This window comes from Anas platyrhynchos, chromosome Z (assembly GCF_047663525.1).
Source record: "Anas platyrhynchos isolate ZD024472 breed Pekin duck chromosome Z, IASCAAS_PekinDuck_T2T, whole genome shotgun sequence".
In the NCBI taxonomy this organism is placed as follows: domain Eukaryota; kingdom Metazoa; phylum Chordata; class Aves; order Anseriformes; family Anatidae; genus Anas; species Anas platyrhynchos.
In genome coordinates this window covers 2,165,928-2,190,175 of record NC_092621.1, presented here as the reverse complement: position 1 = coordinate 2,190,175, position 24,248 = coordinate 2,165,928, and the positions used below count along the sequence as shown (strand labels likewise).

At 39.5% G+C, this 24,248-nt stretch overlaps 1 protein-coding gene across 11 annotated transcripts in view; it reads right to left on the bottom strand.

Annotated features, from left to right (window-relative positions):
* Positions 1-24,248, bottom strand: part of DYM (dymeclin) — a 162,843-nt gene that overhangs the window by 129,174 nt on the left and 9,421 nt on the right. For all 11 annotated transcript variants that reach the window (XM_072030751.1, XM_072030756.1, XM_072030757.1 and 8 more), the window contains 6 exons: positions 21,540-21,592; positions 20,809-20,902; positions 19,880-20,013; positions 15,177-15,249; positions 8,846-8,971; positions 7,355-7,497 (listed from right to left, as the gene is read on the bottom strand). In XM_072030751.1, the coding sequence (XP_071886852.1) occupies positions 7,355-7,497; positions 8,846-8,971; positions 15,177-15,249; positions 19,880-20,013; positions 20,809-20,902; positions 21,540-21,592 (623 nt within the window). The remainder of the gene's footprint in view (positions 1-7,354; positions 7,498-8,845; positions 8,972-15,176; positions 15,250-19,879; positions 20,014-20,808; positions 20,903-21,539; positions 21,593-24,248) is intronic.

The window sequence follows — 24,248 nt, the reverse complement described above, 5'->3', positions numbered from 1 at the left end:
AGGAATACTATCCAGGGGCTTATCTAGAAAGGTCAAACATGAAAACATTTACCTGAAACGCTGAACAATAACATGCAAGAACTTGTTGGCCCAACTCGGTCTGCATTTTGTGTGCACAAGCCTCTAATGCTACTCCAGCAAGGAGAGTTTGTTTACCAGTAACATCTTCAATATTAACTTCATCGCGTTCGTATCAGCGATGTTTTTACATCCACAACAGCAATTCAGAGCTGATAAATGGAATTTACATTTCAAGGTCTCCATGCTGCTCCCAGTAAAATCAATCAGAGAAAGGTTTGTGCTGGAAGGGACCTTAAAGACCATCCCCTTCCAACTCCCCTGATGTGGGAGGATGCCACCCACTGGATCAACACATTTCTTGTTTTAAAACAAAATAAAGCTACACAGGTGGGTGAAGATGGCTTCTCTGTCTGTACCCCTACAGCTGCAACCTGCTGCACACCAAAGCAGCCGGTCACTTCTGTCTAAGCCACATCCCCAACCTGCGACACTTACGGCCGTCGCAGGCAGTTATCAGCCGGACATCGACCAACACAGGTTGGCAGGACACAGCTCTGGACTTGGAGCAAATTCTAAATCCAAATAAATAAAAAAAAAAAATCAAGTTATTGAGAAGTAAAACTTCACACTTTCCTACACGGATAATAATTGAATTTCCACGTCGTGCAGAAGTTTATGTTTCAATAATGGAAATCCATTCTTTTCATCATACTCCTAGGTGCCACATTCTTTTCTTCTTAATAGTATTTTTCTTTCCCCAAAGTGAGTCACTCTGGAAAACGCCACTCGCTTGAAAGAGAACAAATTGACAAACCCAACTGTCATGAAAAATAATGTTCCCTGCTATACACTACCACATACCAAGAGCTTAAAAGTTCAATCAGAAAAGAGAAGTTCCAAATCTATTCAACAACAACAGTTACTGGCTTCAGGGGAAGGAAATAAACATTTAAATCTGCAACTGTTCAAAAAGTTTCTTCTAATACGCTGCTAAGCATATGATCTGTTTGGCTTTGCTCTAATTTGGCTGGGAAGGCTTTCTCAGAATGAAGGAAAATGTTTTTGATGGCTTGTTCAAAAGGAAAAATAGCCATTTATCAGGTTATGTAAAAATCTTATACTTGTGTTGGAAACTACAGTTTGGCAGAACACATTTAATTACCACGGGCTCTTCTAGAACATTAAGTAAAAAATAACTACCTTATAATCGTATTAAGGGTTTGTCTTGGTTGGTTCAAGACAAAGATTTTAGTGAAAGGTCTCATTAAATCTTAGATCATTCTTTACACAACTCAGCTCCTCCACGGGCCTACGCAAACAAGGAGGTACAGCTCTAATCTGGAGAAAGAAAAGAAAGATGGGACGATTTCCAAGCTTTTTATGCTCAAAGGTAAAGGAGAACACTTTCCCCTCACCGTTGGAAGCGTTCATTAGAAACGACAGCTATTGAAATGAAGTTTTGCAGGAAATCAACCCTCTAAAGCAGAAACAAACACTTCAACCCATGTATGCGACGCTGTAAATATGCGCTCTTAAATACATGCCCCCCAAGATGCCAGAGAAATCACACTGTGAGCTCCAACCAGGTTGATGAAATTCCAGAATCCCTGACCTAAGAAGAAACAGGGCGTCCCTAGAGAGTGGATGAGAAGTTTGGTAGATAGGAAGTGGAGAACCATGGTCCTACATGGGCAGCAGCTCCCCCCAGACCCCAGAAGTGTTGAAGGAGAAGTCTACACACCAGCCTGAAGGCAAAGCAGCTCCCTTGCTATGATTTATGTGAATAAGCTGGTGGCTGGACGCTCCAATCCCAAAAAGGTGTTGCAGACACTTGGCAGGAGAACGAAGAGAAACCACTTCAACACATAATTTAATAACAAATGTGGCTTCTGATTAAGTTAATCCACTCGGGGACCCCGCAAACCAAATCTGGACACGGGTCAATAAAAAAAATAAATCATTTGTTGTACTTCATCAGCATTCCTCACCCTGACCTAAAGTTTCTCCTGTCCACTCGCTTTATAACCCCCTCCAAAGGACCTGCCAATAATTGTCTACCGAGTATAAAATTATGAGAAGTATAAATTCAGAAATAGTGGCCTATTGGAAGCCCCCAAGCCAGCAAACTTGACATTTGATTCCCAGATTTTAGCCTCGTAAACAGCACGGTCAACCCACTTTATCAACTGCAGGATGCTCAAAATTGAAGCAGAAATAATGGTGTTAATTGTGTCAAAACATTTTGAGATTTACTGCTAAGACACGTTTTAGAGGAGAACCATACCCTCGGTGACACTGGTTCAAAAGTGAAGAGGTCAAAACAGCTTCCTCACCATCCCTGAGTTGAAACGTAGAGGATTTCAGGAAAGATCAAGCTTGTAAGCGTAACAGTGTTTTTCTTTTCGAAAAAACAAAATTTTAGGTGACGTTTTGTAATGATTAATTCTGCAGTTCTCAGTTTCAATTTCTGTAATTCCCTTAGAGCTAGAAAAAGTTTGCAAAGCCTCAATTTTTTTCAGCAATATAAAATTCTTTCACACTTGCCTTAATGTTTGCAAGATATATATATATTTTTTTCTTTTAACAAGCAATTTCTGCTAAAAAAATAAAGAAAAATATTTTTTTGAGCCAATAGGGGACTTGGGTTTTGATTTCTTTATTTGTTTATTAGTGCTAGGCTTAAGAAAAACAACTTCTCTTTTATAATGGGTTATTTGAAGCTGTTCAAGGTTTTGGCATATCAGAATAAATGTCAGGCAGATAAATCACCAACACACCTCATGAAACTCGCTGCAGAACTCTCAGTAAACAAGCTGGGACATATGGTTGCAATTATGATCCGTATTACCACAGAAATCAGAAGCTCCAGTCACGAACCACAACCTCGTTATGCTACGTACTGTACATGCTGAAGGATGGTCTCTTTCCTCAACAGCTTACAACCTACGTGTAGGGTGAGACAAAAAGGATTCACGGCGAGAAAAAGAGGGATTCACAAGAGAAAAGAGGCAGCACCATGGGCAGTGCCCTCGGCACACCACAAAACAGCATCAGGTAGGTATCACAGAGGATATCGAGAGGACTTAAAGAATAAAAACAGAAGCTTTGAGGATGTTTAGCTGCAAAATATGTTGCCACTGCTGTAAGGGTCCCCAGCAGCGTCTCCCTGAGAGGAAATGAAGGAAACCATCCTACCGTTTGCTCCCTGCAGAAGTGGAACTGGTCTCACTGGGGTCAGTGGAAGATTTCCGTGAACAACCAGGCCCAGGACAGTACAGTGTAAATTGCTCTTCCTTAAAAGAAATGCTTTGCTATCGTTGCCATCAACGTTTACAGAAAGAGAGTGTGTGGGGGTCTCATAATAAAGTCTATGCTACCTGCCCAGCTGTTTCTAACTAGTGGTTACTACCAAAAACATCTTGGTGAGGTTTACAAGACAGAGCAACAACTTCATAAATAATTATATTATGATTCTTCTGGTTGCAGATCCTTGTGATTGTAAGCCCCAAACGTTTGCTGGACCTGGGGCCTAGCCATGCTACCAGAAGTGCTACTGCTGTATAACTGTCGTATACTCACATCATTCTAAACCACAAAGATAAACTAAAAAGAAACAAAAACACACCAAAAACACACCAGTGTGTGTCAAAGGAGCTATGCTAGAGCTTGACAGTGAAAAAATCCCTGCAGAAGACATCTCAGAACAGATTTATGCCTGAGGCAATGTTTTTCTGTGCTACTACAATTAACACAGAAGATGAATTTTATCTGCAAAGTTTGGCCTTACTTCAGATCTCCTCACCACAGCACAGATATTGGATGAAGCTGCCCTAAAATCTGGCTTCCTGGGCAGCTCTTGCAGACTGAACCTCCCCCAGCTGCATTAGTATTAACACCCAACTTCTGAATTTTAAAGAAAGCATACTCGAGCTGCAGGCACACGTTCTGCTGCAGTTCAGACACATCTTCACAGAAACTAAGAGAAATCTGAAGATTGGGACCCTATCTAAATCTTCACTACAGGCTGAATCAAAAAGCCATGATTACAGTGACAAGAGGATGCTGCTGGTATGGACCGTAAGCAAAAAGAAAGATGAACAGAAGTGGGACACAAGTCTTAGATCTACATTTTCATTGACATTAAACACTAGATGGGAACAAGCAGTTTTCTTATAAAGATAACCATGCAAGTGCTCCTGTTAATGAGAATGCCAACAGAAAAAGAAACCTTGGTACACATCACAATTAAAATTACCTGAACACACACTAAGCCAACCAGAAGCTACCACTGCAGTAACTCCTAAGTACTTCAAGATGCGTTAAGGTGGAGTTATCTTTTTAACAGCAAAACGTAAACTGGATCAACTATTCCAAATGAAACCATTTACATTTATTTTTTGATAGTCCTGAGTAGCACTAACATCTTCCTGTCATAGACTACTAGGATTCAAAACACAGTTGACTCAATGCCAAAGATGCTGCATTGAAAAACGTCCTTCATGAGGTTAAAAAACTAAAATATCATCCCCCCTCGCTCCAAACCTGCAGCTGTGTATGGGATGATGGCATAATTGGCAACACAATTCTCATCAAGGTGCTTTATATACAAGGCAGAGAAAGGAACTTGCAGCACACAGGCAACTTGCATGCAGTCAGAGGTCAAACGAAGGAGAAGAAATCGGTGTGAGGATGTTGGCTGCACGGTTTCTGGGTTAAGGAGGTTCATGAGAGGAAAAGAAACAGGCTGCAAACGATGAGAAGCAGGACAAGGTTAACCGTGGGAAAGGGTAAACTTCTGCTCGTGTTGTGTGTAGTTATCACTCCTGCAGGATCACGAGGAAGGAAAGGAAGGGGGGGGCTTGAAATACAGTGCTTATAAAAGCCTGCAGACCTACTGCTGCTGTGCAAGAGACTACAAAATATGCACAAAAAAAATACAAAAGAAGGTAGGTAACTGTGGTATCAAGTTATACAACTCCAAATTAACAAGTACAGTGATTAACTTAGACCTCAAAATTTCATATGAAAAGTAAAGGTTGTAAAAACCAGGCTCCTGACTCTTTTCATCCTAAATAAACGATGGATTATTTCATTAGACTTACTTTAAGAATTATGTAGTATTTAAAAGACATAAAAGCAAGTTTTCAATTCTTTCCTTCTTTCAGTACGTATCCTGTAAAATCATAAAAGCCTACAAAACTATACCAAAATAAAATGATACAGAAATCACTTCTGGAAGTTTTTCCACATCTGCTCAAATCTCACTTTTTTTTTATATATATCAATTTGTGTTGCTGTTTTCAAAATCTCTATTGCACGTGTACCTGAAGCTTTAAGAAAGATGACAAAGGGCTTAATTCCAATAAAATAAAAACATGGATAAAAATAAATATGGATATTAAAATAAATATGGATAAATATAAAAATAAATATGGATAAAAATATGCCATTTACTCTACCCATCTTAGTGTGTTTAAGTTTCATCTACAGTCCAGCATTTTATGCAGGCAAAGAATATTAACTAACCATGTGCACACAAACAGAAGGACTATTCCAATTTTCCAACAGGAGATGGCATTTATTTTTTCCCCTTTCCTGGATGGGTTATTAGAAAGCTCTTTACAAAGCTCTTTTACCTAAAGCTTCATATGAAGATACTTAATTCACCAGGAGAAACGATGGCACTGCAACTACTCCTGAAAGAAGCAACAAAAATAAGTGTGGGAGTGTGCCAAGGGAGTTGTTAAGAGAATGGTTCAAGAAGGAGCAAAGGGGGGGTGGAAATGTAGGAAGAGACAAGAACATACGTAGGCAGAAACCTTGAGAATTTGCATTAAGAAATGCAAAGTCGATGTGAAAGAAGTAAAAAGTCATGTGGGGATATGTTATCAGACGAGCTGTGAGGGAAGGGAAGGCGGTGACAGTTGGGATGGACTTCACAGGTTAAGCAAGTGAAGAGGGAAAAAAGCTCTTTGCACTAAGGCAGAAATATACTCAGGCACGACTAGAAACAAGATGAATGAAAACATGTGGTGCAGGTAGCAACGAAATCCGCCGTGAAAACCACTCTACAGTCACAAGCTGAAGCACAAACCGCAGAATGAAATCTGCTTTGGAAAACATTTTGAAAGCAATTTTCTCCAGCAACTGACAAGAAGGAAAAGCACGTACCTGCTGGGACTTCCAAAATGAAAAAAAACACGTTGTAAGGAACAATTTAATTGCTTTCTCTTCTCTGTCTAAATAAACAGCAAACCAAACAACTGTTTTCTGACACATTTCCCTTCCGGGCATAACCCAAACACTGCAGTGGTCTGCCCCAAGCATTTAAACTAGAAGCCAGAAAGAAGATGAGTGTGTTCCTGCGAATGCACCGGGCTCCACGTAACCTCACCTTACACAGAAACAGGAATGTGTTTAGGATACACGGCACTACATCACAGAGACATGCTCTTTTACTGCCTCCAGGAGGAGATCCACACGCACTGTCACAGCCTGCAGAAGTATTTTTTGGCAGGCCACACGCGGCACGAACTTTAATATTCCCTAGGGATGCTTCCAGCGGCTGGATTTCACACAAGATCCAAATAAATAGGATATGTTATAACAACAACTGACTTGCAAAGTATTACTTAGATTTATCAAATAAGGGAAAGTGGTAGATACTATTACTGTTCGTAAGATATTGTATTTTCTTTTTATTATAAATAAAATAGTTTAGGGAGAATTTTTACATGCGATACCCAGCTAAAAAAAGCACGCATCTGGTATGGGGAAGAGAGCAACCACCAATCAAAACACAGTATATAGTGTAAAAAATATTGAAACCCTTTTTCTTAACGATATGTCATTAAGTCTTTTGTATTCTTCAGACAGAAGATCTGAAGAATTCAGATCTCAGAGAGATCTGTAACAAACAGACCAACCACAGAAGATCACAAACTATTCACAATATTCAGGAAAAACATTAGTCAACCTACCAGGAAAGGCGTACACCATAATATGTTACAAAAATTGATCTCTAGTCTACTCTCTTTTATCACAGAAGCCTTGAGTCTGGAAGGAGCCTCTTCAGGCCATCTAGTCCAAAATTTCCTGCTCAAGAGACCTTGATCAAGTCCTGATCAAGAGCTCAAGAACAGGATGCTATATCCATACAGTAACAGCAAAGAATAACATATGCACATTCTCTTAAAGTGCGTATAGCTCTTGAACAACAGAGCCTTTAAGGAATATTTATTCCAACGTTTTAAATAATGTGAAATGTGCTTTGTCAAATGGGGCACTGCTTCCTAAGATCTGACAAATGGTTTAGAGAAGCTAAAAGACTCACTTGCCACCCCGGATGCAATTCCGTACAGCAGTCCTCCTCCATCTGTTTGCTGCTGAAAGACGTGAGTCCCCGGAGGAGGGCTTCTTTCTTGTCTAATAAAATTGTAGAGCAGAGTTTTCACAAGTCTGCTGGTATACGGGAGACTGCAAGGAAAAAGAACAGGCAGCTCAGGTCGACTCGCAAGTCACAAAATTTGGCTTGACAATGCGCTTTTGACCACTGGAAGTAGGATGTGCTTTGATCTCAACTCTTTTTAGAAGTCCCGTTGATTATTTGAGGAATAACAGATGCTCATTATCTCACCTGGGAGTCAAGTCTAATCAACTACACCATGAAAAGCAGGCAAGGTGCATAGCGGTCTTGGGTTTTGACCCAAACCCACCGAGGTTTTGACCATGCACTGACTTTAGCAGGACACTGTAGGAGCACCTTCAGGAGCATGGTTGCAGAAATACTTCGTTTTCAACACTACTTTTAAGTCAATTTAACTATTCTATTCTTCTACCCCCAAGACAACTGTAAAAATATCAATGCAAGGGAAAAAAACACACTATATTCATTTAGTTTTCCTTCCATGCTTTGGTTTTATAGAACAGGTAACAACAGAATTCCTGCACCCCCCCAATATGTGGCTTTGCGTGGCTGGGGTGAATTCGCAAGGATGAACGAAACACAGCACCTCATCCCAGTGATTCTGGGAAACGAACATGAAATTGATTGGATTTAAATAAGTCTTCAGTATTTTAAAAAAAGATTCCTGAAGAAACACACAGTTGGCTCCTATTCCCATTTAATTGGGAGGTGAACAGAGCAGGGCTGTGTTATGATGATCTCCAACTCCCCTCACCCAGTAGCCTTTGAGCTCTTCACGTTGCCCTAGATCCTCAGCACCTACACTTTCCATGTGCCAAGCGACATCAACACTTCCTATAAATCTGTCTGCGTTTAAAGGTGCTCATTTGATTTTAAGGTAAAAGAGGACAAATGGTAGCCTGACAAAAATGGATAAAGATCACCACGATGAAGTGTTTAAACAAGACCTACTCGCCAGAACAAGTGGTATTACTCACTTTGTAGCTTAAAACTCAACTTTGCATGTTATTTGCCATCTTCCAAGAAGGTATTTATCTGTATCACATGAAGGATCATTAGGTTCAGGTTCTCTAGACCAGAATATTACAGGAAAAGGCCCGCAGCTGACCCAAAAACCATCCTGAGAATTAAAAGCTGTTTAAGGGAGTAAATAAAATCCCTCTCAAATAAGATTGCTTCCAAAACAGCTTTCCTGAAGTCAGAACTGTAAGATTTAAACCTGAGGCCTTCCAAAAGCATTTACATATGGTTTTGCGTTCTATCTTTTTCTGAGGAGAACAAATTGCTATCAAAATATATTCCACTGTCTTTTGTTTTCAAGTCCGAACAGTCTAAACAAGCCATCAGAAGCTTTTTTTTCCTGCTATTTGGTCCAGACGCGCACAGAACACGACATACCATCGACCATGCATCAGGTATTTGTGGATGAGACTTTCTCGCAGAATTTCCTTGTGAAATAACTGGCAGGAGAGGAAGACGACGAGCGTTGTCACAGCTTCCAAGGAAATGCTGTAGGTAATATCTCTGCAGGAAAAAGGGAAAATTTGGAAAGATTAATCTACAGGCTTTGTTTACTGAGTTACAAGAACACTTAATAGCTTCACTTGAGGTTATGAGTTTTACAGCAAGTCTCAACTGGGAGCAGCTAACCAACAAATTAAACTCACCAGGAAAAAGCCACATCACTTCACACAGATAATGCATTATTTTTTTATTGCTGCAAGCATTTTTTTTTGATATGCCAGAAGACAATGTGAAAACATCGCAGTGTTGCCCAGAACATTCCACCTGTGATTTTCAGAGTACACTTCACACTAAAAATACTAAATAGATCTCAAAAACACGTCCTTTGTCCTGTTAAAATTGTCATTGTAAGTCTGGGAAATGGTCAAGTAGCCAAACACCATCCCACCTGCCAGGAAGAATGGATCCCTAAGAAAGGGATGTAACACACAAATGCAGTGCACTTAACAGTTTTTAACAGTTAAAAACCATGTGTAAACAACACTAATTACTCTTTCAAATAACGATGACTTAAAAACAACAGCACAGTAAGCTAGCAGAAAGGAGTGGCTGAAACAGAAGTCTTCACTCATCTCAGGATTAGAATGGGAGTGGTCTTGATCAAGAAGAAGAGGCTTTCAATAAATGAAATCAATTCTGTTTTTAGCACTTTCAGGTACTTTAATATTGTACAAATGTGAATATTACACTGTAACTAACATGCATTACTGTAAAACACAAGGATGAGCCGCTTCATACCTACATCATGGCGTGAAAATAGCTTAAAATAAACTCTTCTGGAGAAGCTCTAGGTCAGAGTTTGAGGAAAGTGAATGTTAGTTATTTGTTCAACGGCAAGAGCAAATGGGAAGCACGATTTCCTGGATTGCAGTCCAACGCGAGCCGCGCTGCTTGTGATATAAAAATGTTTTGGAAAGTGAAGGTTACACAAACTCACTGTTCCTATTTTTTCTGGTGTGCTTTGAGTCTTTGAATCCCTAACATTTCACATCAGGAAGCGACTTACTGCTTAAATGACACTCTTCCTTCAAATCATGAGGTACGTTTTAATTAGGTTTTGTGAGGTACCTGACTTTTTGCCCACTACGGAGGAAGTTGGCCAGTGGAAATGCTGATAATTACATCGGGCCAGAGGTTACGCTGTGATCTGGTTCCACTGCACGTTCATCTGCGCCAGGAGCAAGACCGAGCTAGGAACAGTTCCCTGTCCCTCACCCAAGCTGCAATGCTTTGGGCTCAGCTACCCACGCCCATCCCAAGCAAAGCAGGGAAGAGCTACTGATTATTACAACGTCAGCCCCCAGGAAAAAAGCGCTTCCTAAATTTGCTCCTATCAAAAGAAACCCAAAAGCGTGGGAGAAATATTTTTTAGGTATACAAAATGCCATAAAACTTATTACCGAGGCTGAGAGAATACTAGGATGTCTTCAAAGGTGAGTTCAGCATGACTTGATGAATGAAAAGGCTGACTGGGTGACATGCTGCACCATCCAAAATACCTGGGTCACTTTTTGTTGGGAGGAAACAAATTTTACAGAGCCTACAGCACGCTGGCTCTCGGTTCCAGGTATTTCTTTGCTTATTTTCTGACAAATCATACAATTGAAGTGCGAATTTGAAGAGACATCACAAAATTCTTCATTTCTTTAAGCTGAATCATATAAAAACAAACAAGTTACCGTATTGTATTGTGTGTTTTTATTTGTTTTTTAATAATCTGCTTTCAACAACCTTATAACTGAATGAAAACAGTTAATAAATTCAGATAACTCAAGTTTCTTATTTTCTTTCTATTCAAACCCCATTAAGGGGCATTGAACTGGGGATTTTCACTCAAACTGGATTCCCAGTATCTGTGGTGACCCCCTAAGCTACAGACACCGTTAACTTAGCAGCACATAGATAAAGCTTCAGCGCAAAATTTTCTCCACCAAGGGTCAAGTGTACAGTTCTCTGAAACTCAAAACATCTCAAAAGGGTCACAAGAACTACCAGGAACCTCTTTTAACTTCAAAGGAAACGCTGTTTATTTATATTGAGAGACTATAGAATGGGGGAGCGTTGATTTTTTTTTTTTTATTCGAAGCTATCACTCTCATAATGGACTTCCTCTTCAAGTTGCCTGCTTGCAGATAAGGAGGAAACTAGAAATAATGAACTCACGTCTCAATCACACGTAGGAACCGTTTATCTATTTCAGAAAACCAGAAGAACTGCATGATGTTTGGAGTTTCAATGGAGTTTCAACGATTCATTAAATCAAATGACAAAAACTCTAAGAAGTCAGCAGCTACCCACTAGGCTATCCAGCTGTATATCATTCCCTCAAAAGGTTTTGTCAGCTCGAGCTGCACGATGATTTCACCTTGCCCTTTTGCAGCTCTCGCAGAGTTATTTCAAACGTGACACAATGCTGAGGCTGCGTTTGCAAGTTCCGAATGTTTTAAGGAGTTCTGTGGCCAAAACCCTAATCTCGAACAAAAATAAAACAGGAAAAGGGCACACAAGCAGCCAGTTAAGGCGACTTGTTTGAGCAGTAGTTCTCTATGCTGCAACAATTTGAGCACTTGCCATTACTTGCCTGCACCCACAGACAAGTGGACAGCTCCCAAGCCTCCTGGAATTTGCTTTTTTTCTATTCAAAAGGAAGAAGTGGATGGGTATTATCTACCAAGAACTTCACAACTGCTTTCTGTGCTCACCGCATCATTCAGCTTCGTTCCCTGCCTCGGAGAGAGGTCTGTGAAAGAGGACCCAAGATTAAGATCGAAGAAAATCTCTGCTAGGAACTTCATTTACTGCTCCGAAGACACGTCCTTCTGTAAACACGTTAATTAACACCTCAGTGAAATGCAACTATTTCAACACCTTCGAAAACAGAGGCTGAGAGCTTATAAATTAGTTCACACCTACAGAGCAAACAGGCTGAACAGTCAGAAACAAAACCTCTGAATTTCAGCTTGCACCACCATACCAAACCCCCCTCCCTGTTTCAATATTTTCCTGAACTTTCACCCAGCCAGAGCTGTCTACTCACAGCATTAAAAGGTTAAAAGGTAACTCGTTTTCTAATTTCGGAGAGTTGCCAAAAGGGCTGATTCGTACAAAAAACCTCTCAAATCATCCAGGAACCAGGTTTCATTTCCCTGCTTCCTGAGGGACCAGCAGAAAGGTGAAAGAGGAGTCACCGCAGAGAACAGGATCGGTTCTGAAAACTGAAAAGCAAGGAGAGCGTCTGGTTATCAGTCTCAGGATACAAGCGCAACTCAAAATGAGCAGTCTTTCCTCTTGGAATCCCTCCTAACTTTACACCCGCTGATGGCAAGAGTGCAGTGTTGCAGCTGATACTATGGGACATTAATTACAGCTCAATTACGCTCGAGGAAAGCAAAGAGCAGCTCTTAAAGCACCAAAAGGACACACAGTTGACTTCAATCCCTTGGTGTCTTCGCTACGCAGACCAGAGAACAAACGAAGTACTAGAAAGCGGGTGTTTTTCAAGATGTGTCCAGTATCTTTTGTAAAAAAACAGGGCTGAAAACCACACAGAGAAAGCACGTTATCAAGAGCTTGATTACACAGCAAAGCACACGATAAACGACACTGACCTCTGCTGCTGCAGCCTGGGATTAAAAAGCCTGTTGCAAGGTGAATGTGAGTTAGCAATTCGCAGTGAAAAAGGAGGTCAGAGAGAAGTGCTCATCTAAGTCTAAACTAAAAACGGAGCTGGAATAAAATTAGAAGAAAAAAAGAATGTGACAAATAAAGATTCTTCTGCATAAGACTTTTAAACACATAAGAGGCCACGCGTCTGCCACCAGAAGAAAGGATCTAAGGGTGATGAAAATTCTTTAATAATCATTTAAAAAAACTTGAAAGACTGATTTACTGAACAAAAAAGCAGTTGACTAAAGGTGTTCCTACTCTGCCATGCTGTTGAGCAAGCAGTCCCACAGCAGATCGTGCGTCACGGTCACATCGAACAGCACACACACAGCCAAACTTGCTCATTACTCACTCCAGAGGCAAAAAGGAAACATCCCAGGCCTGGTCTCACCAAAAAAAACACAACACAAAACTTCTCCGAGGATGATGAACATTTTGCTCTGCTGCACCACGAGGTACAGCAGCAAGCAAAGCTGCCTTCATGCTCAGATCTCTCCTACACGGAGTACAAGAGCCTAAAACCTTGAGGATCTCCAGTGCAAAGTAACACCGACCTCTCAGTTTGGATCCTTTTGCTGGCTTCCATCTGTTGAAACTTAGGTTGAAGTTTCCCTTTGATGCTCAGACAGAGCTGCCAAAAACGCTCAAATAGCTCTTCAACCACTGGAGCTACTACAATTGTGATAAAAGTTCCTTGAATGTTTTTTTTTTTTCAGAAAGTAGAACTAAACATTTCTCATTATCTTTCAACAGCATTGTTTGTACCCAGTGATCATTCCATGGAGCTTTATAATCAGCCATCGCTCCATTTTTCTTGTTAAATTTGACTTTTAAGCTGCCAGGAAGCGTGGGGAGCACCCTTAAACGAGTCAAACATGGTTAACATTTAAACGTGGAAGCCACTAAGATCGCAGCCTAAAACAATTTTAGCTATTAAAAAAATAATGGAATGCAAGACAAACATCAACTCACTTCTCCTGGCACTACAGGGTGCTACATAACGGTGATGTAACCAGATCACAGCATTTCATTTTTCCTCCACATGCATTTACAGTTTTTAATGAAGTGAAAATGTACTGATAACAACCAGATGTGCAGTCATGTACAGCAGCCCTTAACAAGCTGCTGAAAGAAACCTTTCTAATTTCAAGCCCTGGGAGCTCCGTTGTGCAACAAAACGCGATAGCTTCTACGTAAAACTCATACAATTAAACGCTCGGGTTGTATCTTTTTGCTGACTGTGCAGTTTGGGTCATTAATGTAGACTCCTGGGTGTTAACAAGACCAAAGAAGAAGCAGAGTATCCAGAACGGACCCCAGGGAGCCATAAATCAAACATCAACGTACCGGAACGTGAGCGTTATAATGGAGTGCACAAGTCTGATTCCTGAAATGCAATAACGCTGCAGCTCCTATAAAATTTCTCAAAATTAAATGTTAATATGTGAAACCTCTCCCCACTGACATTTTGTACAACGCAGCGGAGCCTGCTTCTCAAAAGGGTTATTCCGGATCCTTCTAGTGACTCTCAGATATCAGACCACAATGATTCAGAGTCCAAAAGCAAAGCTAGCAGGACTGTTACACAGCTACCTCTGCTCTTCCATTTTGGATATGGGGATGGTCTTCCATAGCTGAAAAATAATCTCAGCATTTAAGTGAAGGAGAGGAAAAAAAAACAAAAAACTTTCAACCTGGATTTACCTAGACAGCTACTGCCAGCTGTACTCCTTCCTGAAACTGCATCTATAGAACCCAAGGGACACACTAATGGTGACAATCCTCTGTTAATATCGAATGCTCCTAACAAAAACTTTCCTGTTCTGAATTCAATTTGAAAGACAGGCTCAGCGTGGAGATTTGAATGATCTGTCACAACAAAGTCATCTTTAATAGCAGCTTTACAGGCACACGCTCTGTTAGGAGCATTGCTGTAAGCCGCCAAAGCTGCCTATCCTCTAGCAAGTGGCCCTAAACCCCGCTATGGAAATCATTACAGATCAGAATATTTCATGGAGGCCACCCAGACAATCTATTCTTTCCCAAAATTCACAGGCTTGGTTTAAAATTTGCTTGATTTAAAACTTGCTTGATTTATTCCGGCTAGGGAGGAAAGGAACTACCCCTCTGATAAAAAGCGGGGACATAATTTACAGAGTAAACATGATTAAGAGAAAAGAAAGTAAAAGGTAATCTCTAATCTTTTCACGTATCTACTTTTCCTTACTTCCCCTTCCATAATGCAGGCAAAAGGTGTTAATTAAGGCATTACAACATGGTAAATATTTTGTGCTGGTGAACAAGACAATAATATGCATTTTCCTAAGTTTTATTATCCCACTTACTGCTGCTCAACCTATGGCTCACACTGCAATGAGATGTGGAATCAGATAAAGCAGATGCATTGAAAAAGCAGTGTCAACAGATCAACTTTGCTCAGGAAATCCAAAACTCTGAGTTTTACGTTCTCTCAAATGCTCTGTTTAATAAACAGAAAGGGGCTGGAAAAAGAAAAAAAAAGAAAAAAAAGGCAACTTACAAGAGGGGAATTTCAACAATGAGCTGGATGAGGCAACACAGCAACTCTTCTATGAGGTCTTCACACTCGGTTCCTGAAAAAGAAGCATACCAAAGGTTTTCTGGATTTTCAAACACCAGAAGAAAGCATAGATTTAAGCACAGATCCAGATGATCAACATTTTAATTTAGGGACAAACACCAGAAGGGGAATTCTATTTAAGACGACAGCATTTTTGCTTGAAATGGAACGCACTTGGGATTGTCACCAGAGAGTACAGTGATGCTAGGGCTTTTATATATAAAACAAAAAACTAATAACATTTGGATAAGTTAAATTAGATACTGGTATCATCGGATGTGTGCTAATATTGAACACATCAAGCTTTACTTCACTACTTACCTAAGCTCTTATTAAATGGTGTTTTTACTAACAGTTCAACAGATTGATCACTAGGGACTTTAACCGGCCCACAGCTCGTCTCCTCTCAAAATTCCCTGCACTCCTCGTATTTCCCCACCATTTTTTTCCCCAAGTGAAAAATAAGCAGAGACAGATTAAAAAAAAAAAAGCTTCATTCATCTAAAACATGCTGAACAATATTCTAAATGGTGGACTTCCAAATGAATCCAGCCTATAGCACCCATTATTGCTACTCTTAAACAATTAAGTCCACAAAATATTTTGCAACAACACAGATTTACTTACGGAAGAGAAATTTTCAATGACAAGTAAAGATCCTTGAATTTCCAGAGTGCATTTTAAAAGTGCAAAATTATTCTCGGCTGATTTACAATGCAACTAAAATTCACGGGATGATCAAAAATTATTTTAAAGCTACAACTATTGGAAGCAACAAAACTGGCAGTGTTTTAAATTAGCCCTGCAGTTTTTCAATGCAAGTGGAACAAAAGAGTTCCTTGCCAGAGGAAAAAAGTTCATTAAGCCATTTGACGATGGCATATAATAAGAAGTAAGAGAAGATGCATCCCTTGGCTCAGGAGGAGTTTTTTAATGCTTTCAGAATAAAATAAGATGATACACATGACACGAAAGTGAAGGGTTTTATAGTGCTGAATGCCTGAGAGCACATTTTTTCCTTCTGTGCTGCCAAACTGGCATTACAGCAAAATGATTACACAAATGCTTGTTGATATTGTATTTTCAGATAAACGGGTCGTGCAATAAACACAGCGCTATAGCCGGGTTATGGCAGTGTCACTCCGTTTAACCCAGGTTGTTCTCAATTCCAACACTTAATTTTAAGAAGCACGCTGGGGGGAATATCCACAATAAAGCACAAATTATTTCTTTCCACAATCGGTTTATTAAGATCGCATTAAAAATCGTCACCTAGTGAACTGCACGTTCTAAAGGAAATCAGGTTTTTTATCATGGAAACATGGTTTCCTTTATATAGGATCCCCCATGAGTAATACAATGCAGCTCCTGTTAGTAAAAAGAAATAAAAATTTAAAAAAAATGAGAACTGCTAGGAGCATTTAACCTTAGACAGAAAGCACAGCCAAATAATGAAGCCCAGAGAACGGATCCTACAGCAACTTGAAGGTGACGCTTCTCCAACGTTTTATGAATCTAAAAAAAATGCTTAAAAAAGTTATCTAGCTAAGTATTAGAGGGCTTTCCCCCACACTTTATACTCAAAATAAAGGAAGAAACTACTAGGTTGGCACAATCACGTAGAATGGAAGATGTTCGCCTCTCCTGCTGTTCTCAAATTACTTTTTCCTCCCCCCCCAACCAACTTAATTGCTGTAATCAATGTCATTCAGCTCCAATAATTAATGTATCCTTTCCCCCCATCGGGGCGCAGGCATTCTTGTTGAATTCTCGTCTTTCCGAGACAATGACACGGAGGCGTGCCAAATCTATAACGTGAGAGAGGGCTATAAACACAGAACACAGTGTTTTCATAAACAGCGGCTTTCAATAGCAGGATAAAGACAACACACACAATGCTCCTTCGCGTTAATAGATCACATACTTGGATCAAAAGACCCATGTAAAGCCTCGGGGGGAAAAGAAGCAAAGGGTGAATCTGTCCGGACAAGATGAGAGCACGCTTGCACAGAGCAACAACAAGCACATCTTCTAAATTATCAGGGTGAAGAAGCAACTGCAAAGAGACACGGTTTTAAAAAAGGCCAGTTATGCATTCTTCACCAGCCGTATTTAAATCCTGAAACAGCAAAAGATGAATGGTCTACGCTAGTATGACTTACTCCAGCCCAATTTAGCCCGGTCCAATTTAGGATTTATTAATATCAAGAAGTTTTAGCTGAAATTAAGATGTGATTTAAGTCTATAAGCACCTTCCTACAACTAAAAGTTGTGCAATACCTTCCGAAGTTATACGCAAATTCCCAGTTACGGATGAAGTGGTAAAGGCTGTAAATTCCCGGCCTAAGGAACCATCTGAAAACTGCCAAAAGGAGCAAATTTCTATTAATGATCTATTATTCTGGAAGGGGATCAAGACATTCAGAAAGAGTGAAAGCAATGAACTGCAAAGTCTGGGAGGCGATTCTCCCAGATAAGACAGTTATAAAATGCTACCTAAATAGTGGATGTGTCATACATGACAAAACATTTCTCAGCAGCCAGTGACAAGGATGTTTTCCATAGATCATTACTGTCATTTACATTTCTGCCTGAAATACCAAACATTACACAGCAGGGACTGACACTGACTGCAGAGCGAGGAGATCAACGTGCTGACGCTGCACTTAGGCTCTCTGAGCTAACAGGTGCTCTATTTACACTCAAAGAATGCTACTAGGATGTCATTTAAAAATCAGTGGTACTACAATTCCCAGGCTAAAAGGAAAATAAAATGATGCTAATAGTTTGAAGAGAAAAAAAAAAAAGACCACCGCACAGTTTTATGATGAAATTTACCTTTCTCAGAAGGCAGAGACTGAAGAATGCACCCGAAGTATTAATAAATCTGTATAAACTTCAGAACAAATCCTGTTTTTCTTGTTTTTAAAGAATACTCTAGAAAGAATACTCTATAGAATGTAAAGAATACTCTATACTCTGGAAAGCTATGCTTAATTATGAAAATAAAAACAAAAATCATTTTATTCTGCTTAGCTTAATAAGCCCTAACACAAAAACATTTCATTACTCTGCAAATGATAGTTTTCATATAGTGAATTCATACATTATATATTCATATATTATACAATAATATATGGATATATAATTATTATAGATAATTATATAATATTATAATTCATACATTTCATATAGTGAAGGTATTGATAAATACATACTATATATTTTTTTTTAAAGGATTTATTTATACTCGAAGGATTTATTCACAACAAAAACGGATGGCTACATAAGCATAACATGCTCTGAACCTCAATACCTCAAAAAAGGTCCCGAAAACGGTCCCCAAGTGGAAACCCGAGGCACAAGAAGCTGGCCTCAGCCCATAGTTGAGCGGGGAAAGCTGATGAGGAACTCATTTCCTGCCTTCAATCCCCTGCTCTAACAGCAGACCACACACAATTACCTTCCTAATCAGGAACATCCAGCTCCCATTCAGCTCAAAGATAATTGCCAAGTACGCCTGCCATCAATATGCACGAAATTATCACTAATAAATGTCACAGAGAATTACAGTCAAGTGCTAACAAAGATCCTATAAACACGGAGCTACCCCAGTGATAACAGCCACTTGTCATCCTATGCTCTTAGGAACTCCCAGAGTAAAGAATAAAGATTGCTGAGGTTCGAGCTAACGAAACATCGCAGCTTTTGCAGCTCTTTTACCGTGCTACACCACACCACTAAAGCAAGAAGTGAGCTTTTTTTTATTTAATTTCTTTTGTTTGTTTAACCAGCTGGTAGCAGGGAAATTGTTTAAATAATACAGCCGTTCCCCCCCCATCCGTCTCCTTGTTTTATGCAGAACATTTTTTTTTTCCGGAGAGAAGCACTTTTTCTTTTTAATCATTCTGCTTAAATTCACTTTTCCTGTACTTTTGGAAGAACTATTGCCCATCAGCCACATTTTAGCTTTTGCCTTCACAAAGGATCACTTCCAATCAAAGAGCTGTTACAACCCCAATCATTACTGCTTATAAATAGTATGACCAATTTTTCATTGTGTCACTGATAATCTTTCTTACATGGCCCTTCATCTTATAGTAGTGGTAGGACACTTACTACAACTCTCATTTGTTCTCCCCACCCGTTCAGAGGCCAAAAACCTCATCCCTTTCCTCCATTCGAGCTCTGTCACTGTTACTAACAGAACTGCAGTGCTCTGCAGACTCCCCTACTCCCTGGCAATAGCACAGCTCACAAAATAAAGAGGCAAAAGCCAGAGGATGTTTTGAAGAGGACCATTGCCACATTTTTAGTTGGATCAAAATTGCCATAACTAAGTCTACAATTCTAGATCTACAATGCCTGTTTTGAATAACTATTAAAAAGAAAAAAGCCAAATGAAGTCTGGGAATATTTCTGTTAAACACTTAATTACTTCAGACTCCAAAGAAAGAAGCCAGTTTTAATACTGTCTATGTACTTTCAATCTTGCAGGTTGTCCTGAATAGTGAAAGGTGGTGTACGATGTAGCAATATTATTACTTCTGGTTTTCAAACAAAGTGTTGGATTCTTACTACAACATCAGCACTCATTACTTTCTTGTGGAATATTTGTTTTATTAGCAATGCCATATACATACCATATGAGCCCGGTGTTTTTTCCTCGTAAGTAAAATGAAGTTGCAGTTCCTCTTCTGACATTCTACTGATGAACACTTTGAGCAAGCAGCAGATGATAAATAAGGCATTGTGAGCCTGCCAGATAAAGAGGTGACTAGAAAGGAAGCAGAAACAAATGGGAATCAGTAACATGTAACATGCCAGCGTGCATCAAAACTCACACGATACATGACAGAGTAATAAAGGGGATTCCTAGAGCAGAAGACAATAAAAAGAACATTTTTGAAATGTGTCTTTATACAGGAGTGGTTTTTTTTGTGTTTTTTTTTTGTTGTTGTTGTTGTTTGTTTGTTTGTTTTGTTTTTTAATGCTCAAACCCAATCCAGTTGGAAAGTATTCCCGAGAAACTTGATTAATCAAGATTTAGGTAGACAGTCAGGTGATTTTTAAAATCTCTAAATCAAGCACTTAAGAATTAAATTAACATTTGCTTTGAATAATATACACTCTTAACCATTACACTTATCATATAGGAAGGAAATCTCATGCATCAACAGGCTAGTCAATTCTCTTAAATTTGATTTGTGTTCCAAGGGGTTGGAGTTCTGAACTATCCAGCTGGTAACACAGAATGTGTGCTGCATGTTTACTACTGTGGGGTCCACCCAGAGAAAATTAAGACAAAAACCCCTCAGGACTTCATAATAGGGAAGGCAGAAGTTAGCCTAAAGTCACATCTCTTCTGTACACAAACATCTATTTTTCCCCCAACAATCTATTATACTTCACGATCTATCCTTGATAAAGTATGAAAGGCTTTTATTTATTTCAAACAATGTCTTAACTTTCAGTCTGTAAATATGTTAACTAGCTAGAGCAAGCAGCTAGCAAAAAAAAAAGGAAGGTAAACAACATGAAATGGCACACAGCTTTTTTTCTGGGTACTTACTTCTGACATTCTGCTGATATTTTTAATTCTTTGGTTCTAGAAAGAAAGACTTTTATCAATGACCCGAGGTTTCCCGTTCGAGGATTCTTCTCAACTAGATAAGGAATTGAATAGACATGGTAATTAGGTACCTTTAATAAGTTGAGACATTTTAGTTCAGAGTGAAAACAAACTTTAATGCCTTAAATATTTCCACATCAAATGCAGCACGTTTTCCCATGCAGCTGTTATTTTACTTTTAAGATTCCCCAGTACATGCCCTGCTACTCCAAGATCATTCTTTTTGCACTTTTCAGCCTCAATTTAAAATATTCCAAATGTGAAGCCCCATACCACTTCCTTACCAAGGCTTGCATACAGCACAGCAGTTTCCTATCAGGGAAACTGTGCAGGTTTTTCACAACTAGCTTTTACTTTCTTTTACCATCGTTGATGTTATTTGTATTATCCCTTCCTTTCACCCCCTGATTGCCTCAGAGGGCAGAGGGAAAGAAAGAGAGAGTAGGGATGGAGTTATTTCATTGTTTTAGTCATTTTAAGTTCTAGAAAAAATAGTTAACAGACCAAGTTTCTAAAAATTTGGGATATATAAAACACTCTTTACACTATTTTCATCTTCCTAGTGCATACAGATAGAGTTAATTATACCAAAGACATGGATGTACGCATCGTGTTTCTTAATTTTACTGACCAACCACATGTCAAAAAGATAAGATATCACGATTTCTCACCTAAAGACTTGCAGACTGAGATGGTGGCTTCTTCCAAGAGCTTTAATTCCGCACTAAGGGGAAAAAAAAAAGGGTGGTTATATTAATAATTGGAGTTCCCCCACTTAAACTGCAAATTCTTTACAAAATAATTACGCATTGCTATGGAGCACTTCGTTTTAGCCATCCTTTAGCTGATTTACACAGGTATTGAGCAGTACAACATGAAGCAAATCTTGCAGCTGCAGAAGCAGAGAAGCTATTAAAAGAGGAAATTAATATTTGCAAGTGAATTGTCCATCAGTGAGATGATGTCACTCCATCTCTTGTTTCTATTTCCACCTTTCTGGCTTCAATGTTGCCATGCTTGGTTTGATGCTACTGAAAATCGGCATGGAACTGCAGCCTGCAGAAAAAAATGCTTTGTTTTTAAAACAAAAGTTAGCCTGTGAAGTAACATTTTATTAAAAAGTGTAAATTCAGAATCCTCACTCTGACATTCAACCTCATGCCAAGGACCCCTTTCTGTCAGCCAATGTTATTAGATTACTGCAAGAAGCACGTCGGATATACCAAATTTTTCATAAATTCACTAAATCGCCTGCTTGTACGCCTCAATGGAAAAACATCATCTTAAAAGGGCAATAAAACACCAACACAGAACCTGCCAACAGCCACTGAAACTGAACACCAGCTGTGTCAAACACGTAGAAATATTTATATACTTCTATCTTTACAAACCTACCAGTATGAAGTAATCAATCCTCAAAGATGAAACACTTCTCTGGGTCTCCTACGCCACTTTGCTTGAGAAACTCACTCAAATACAGTTAAGTTTCTGAGCTCACATTTCAAAACAGCTAAAAAAATCAACACGCTTTTCTGAAACAATGAAACAGTGATGGATTTCATCAGAAAATTATTACACGAGGCCCAGAAGATGAAACTTTGGATGTTCAACCAATGCCTCAAGAAAAGCAGCTACCACAAAGGTAAAACTGAATCTGGTAGGTAAACAGTGAAATGTCAGAATGAAATCATCTTTCAGGGGGGAAAAGTTCTCATGCACTTCGAAGCGTATCTTACCTACACCTGTTACAAACTGTGCTTCTTCATTCTGTACACTACTTCCAGGCCTCCAACAGAATATTTCACTTTTTCCAGTAAAAGAAGGTGTTAAAAAGAATAAATCCCTAAAAAAAATAGTCAGGGGGAGACGCTTGTTCTCCAGGAGTTCTTGGGCTGACTCTCCTCTCCCACTCACCCTCAATTCAAAGAGGCTAAGATAAAATTTAGGAGGTTTAATTCAACTCAAGGTTGTGGCCTCCACACACATATTCTTCTCATATAAAAACACTGCAAAAAAATTAATATTGCCATTATCAGATTGCTAAAGTTGCTGTTGCTTCCTAAGCATCAGTTTCAGTTCTGATGAGTAACCTATACCCAGAATCAAGGGCTAGAAGAGGTAAAGACATGGGTAGGAACAGGAACGGAAAGAAATATTTCTAAGCTTTTCAATAGGAAATACTTCAAGAAAGAAACAAATTCATTTTTTTTAATTTTAAGATTTCTGACAGTGCTGTTTGCTAGGTCTGGATGAAAAGGATTTTTCTGTTTTGACTTCTACTTTGTTCAGCTGGCCACTTATCATCAGGACGTATTCCCTCCCTAGTGCTGAAAAGCCAGATGAACATTAAATTGAACACCAACCTCCTACAGGCTTCTTAGGTCCTGAATAATCTTAATCCAACAAGAAACGATCCAACTCCCATTATCCAGAGATGCTAGGGACTTCTTTCATACAGCCTGAGTGATTATTGTAATTGCTTTTTTGATTTAAACTGTAGACGTATGCCCTAATCTTTTAATTACATTTCATTTTCCCCTAATTTCTAAGCATTTAGGTTTTAAAATACAGCATTCTTCTGAGCATTGCTTTTTCCCCCCCTCCAAGTTATTCAAAAACAGACAACCCTGGAACAAATCGCACAGTTGCCAGGATCAAGAACGGGGGCAAACCAAGCGAGAAATTCAGAACTTCAGAGTCAAACAACGGAGCGATTCTTTCTCCTAACAAAACCAAGATGAAGTTTAATGCTTATAAACCACCCCTCTCCCCCCTCATTCACAGAACAAGAGTACAGGCCTGAATCCTGCCACCCTGAACACCAGGCAACATCTGCAAAGCTTCAGTTTGAGTATTAAAAACACCTAGGGAGAGGCAACTACAGAACGCCGCCCCAAATATGTATGCACACAACACAATGTCCTTACACCCAAGAGAATTAATACTATTGCTAATTGTTAGGCCTGCAAGGATAAATTCAGGGAGAGAGCATATCGGCTGTGGGAAGGGCACAAAAAAAAATACAAGCCCATTTCCAGGTACCTGGGGCAAAGCTCAGCACTAGCTTAGAAGCAGTTTTCATTAACTCCGGCAGGAAAGGAAAGTGAGAGGCCTGGAAAAAGCTGTCTGCGTGGTTTTTCGTGTGCTGTGAACACGGAAGATAACGTTATATTAATACTTCGGTGGAAAATGACAGAGCCAAGATTCCTGAGGTGGCACAAAAGAAATCCTGCAGAGATGACATTTGCTTAATGAATGAATGTAAAACTGGAAAGCTAACACTAAGACATCCCTCCCTTCATTAATCCACAAGAGAGGCACCGGCAGTGTTCAGACTGCTTTTCAGCAACAACAGCAAGAGCAAGCACTAATGGAGGGAG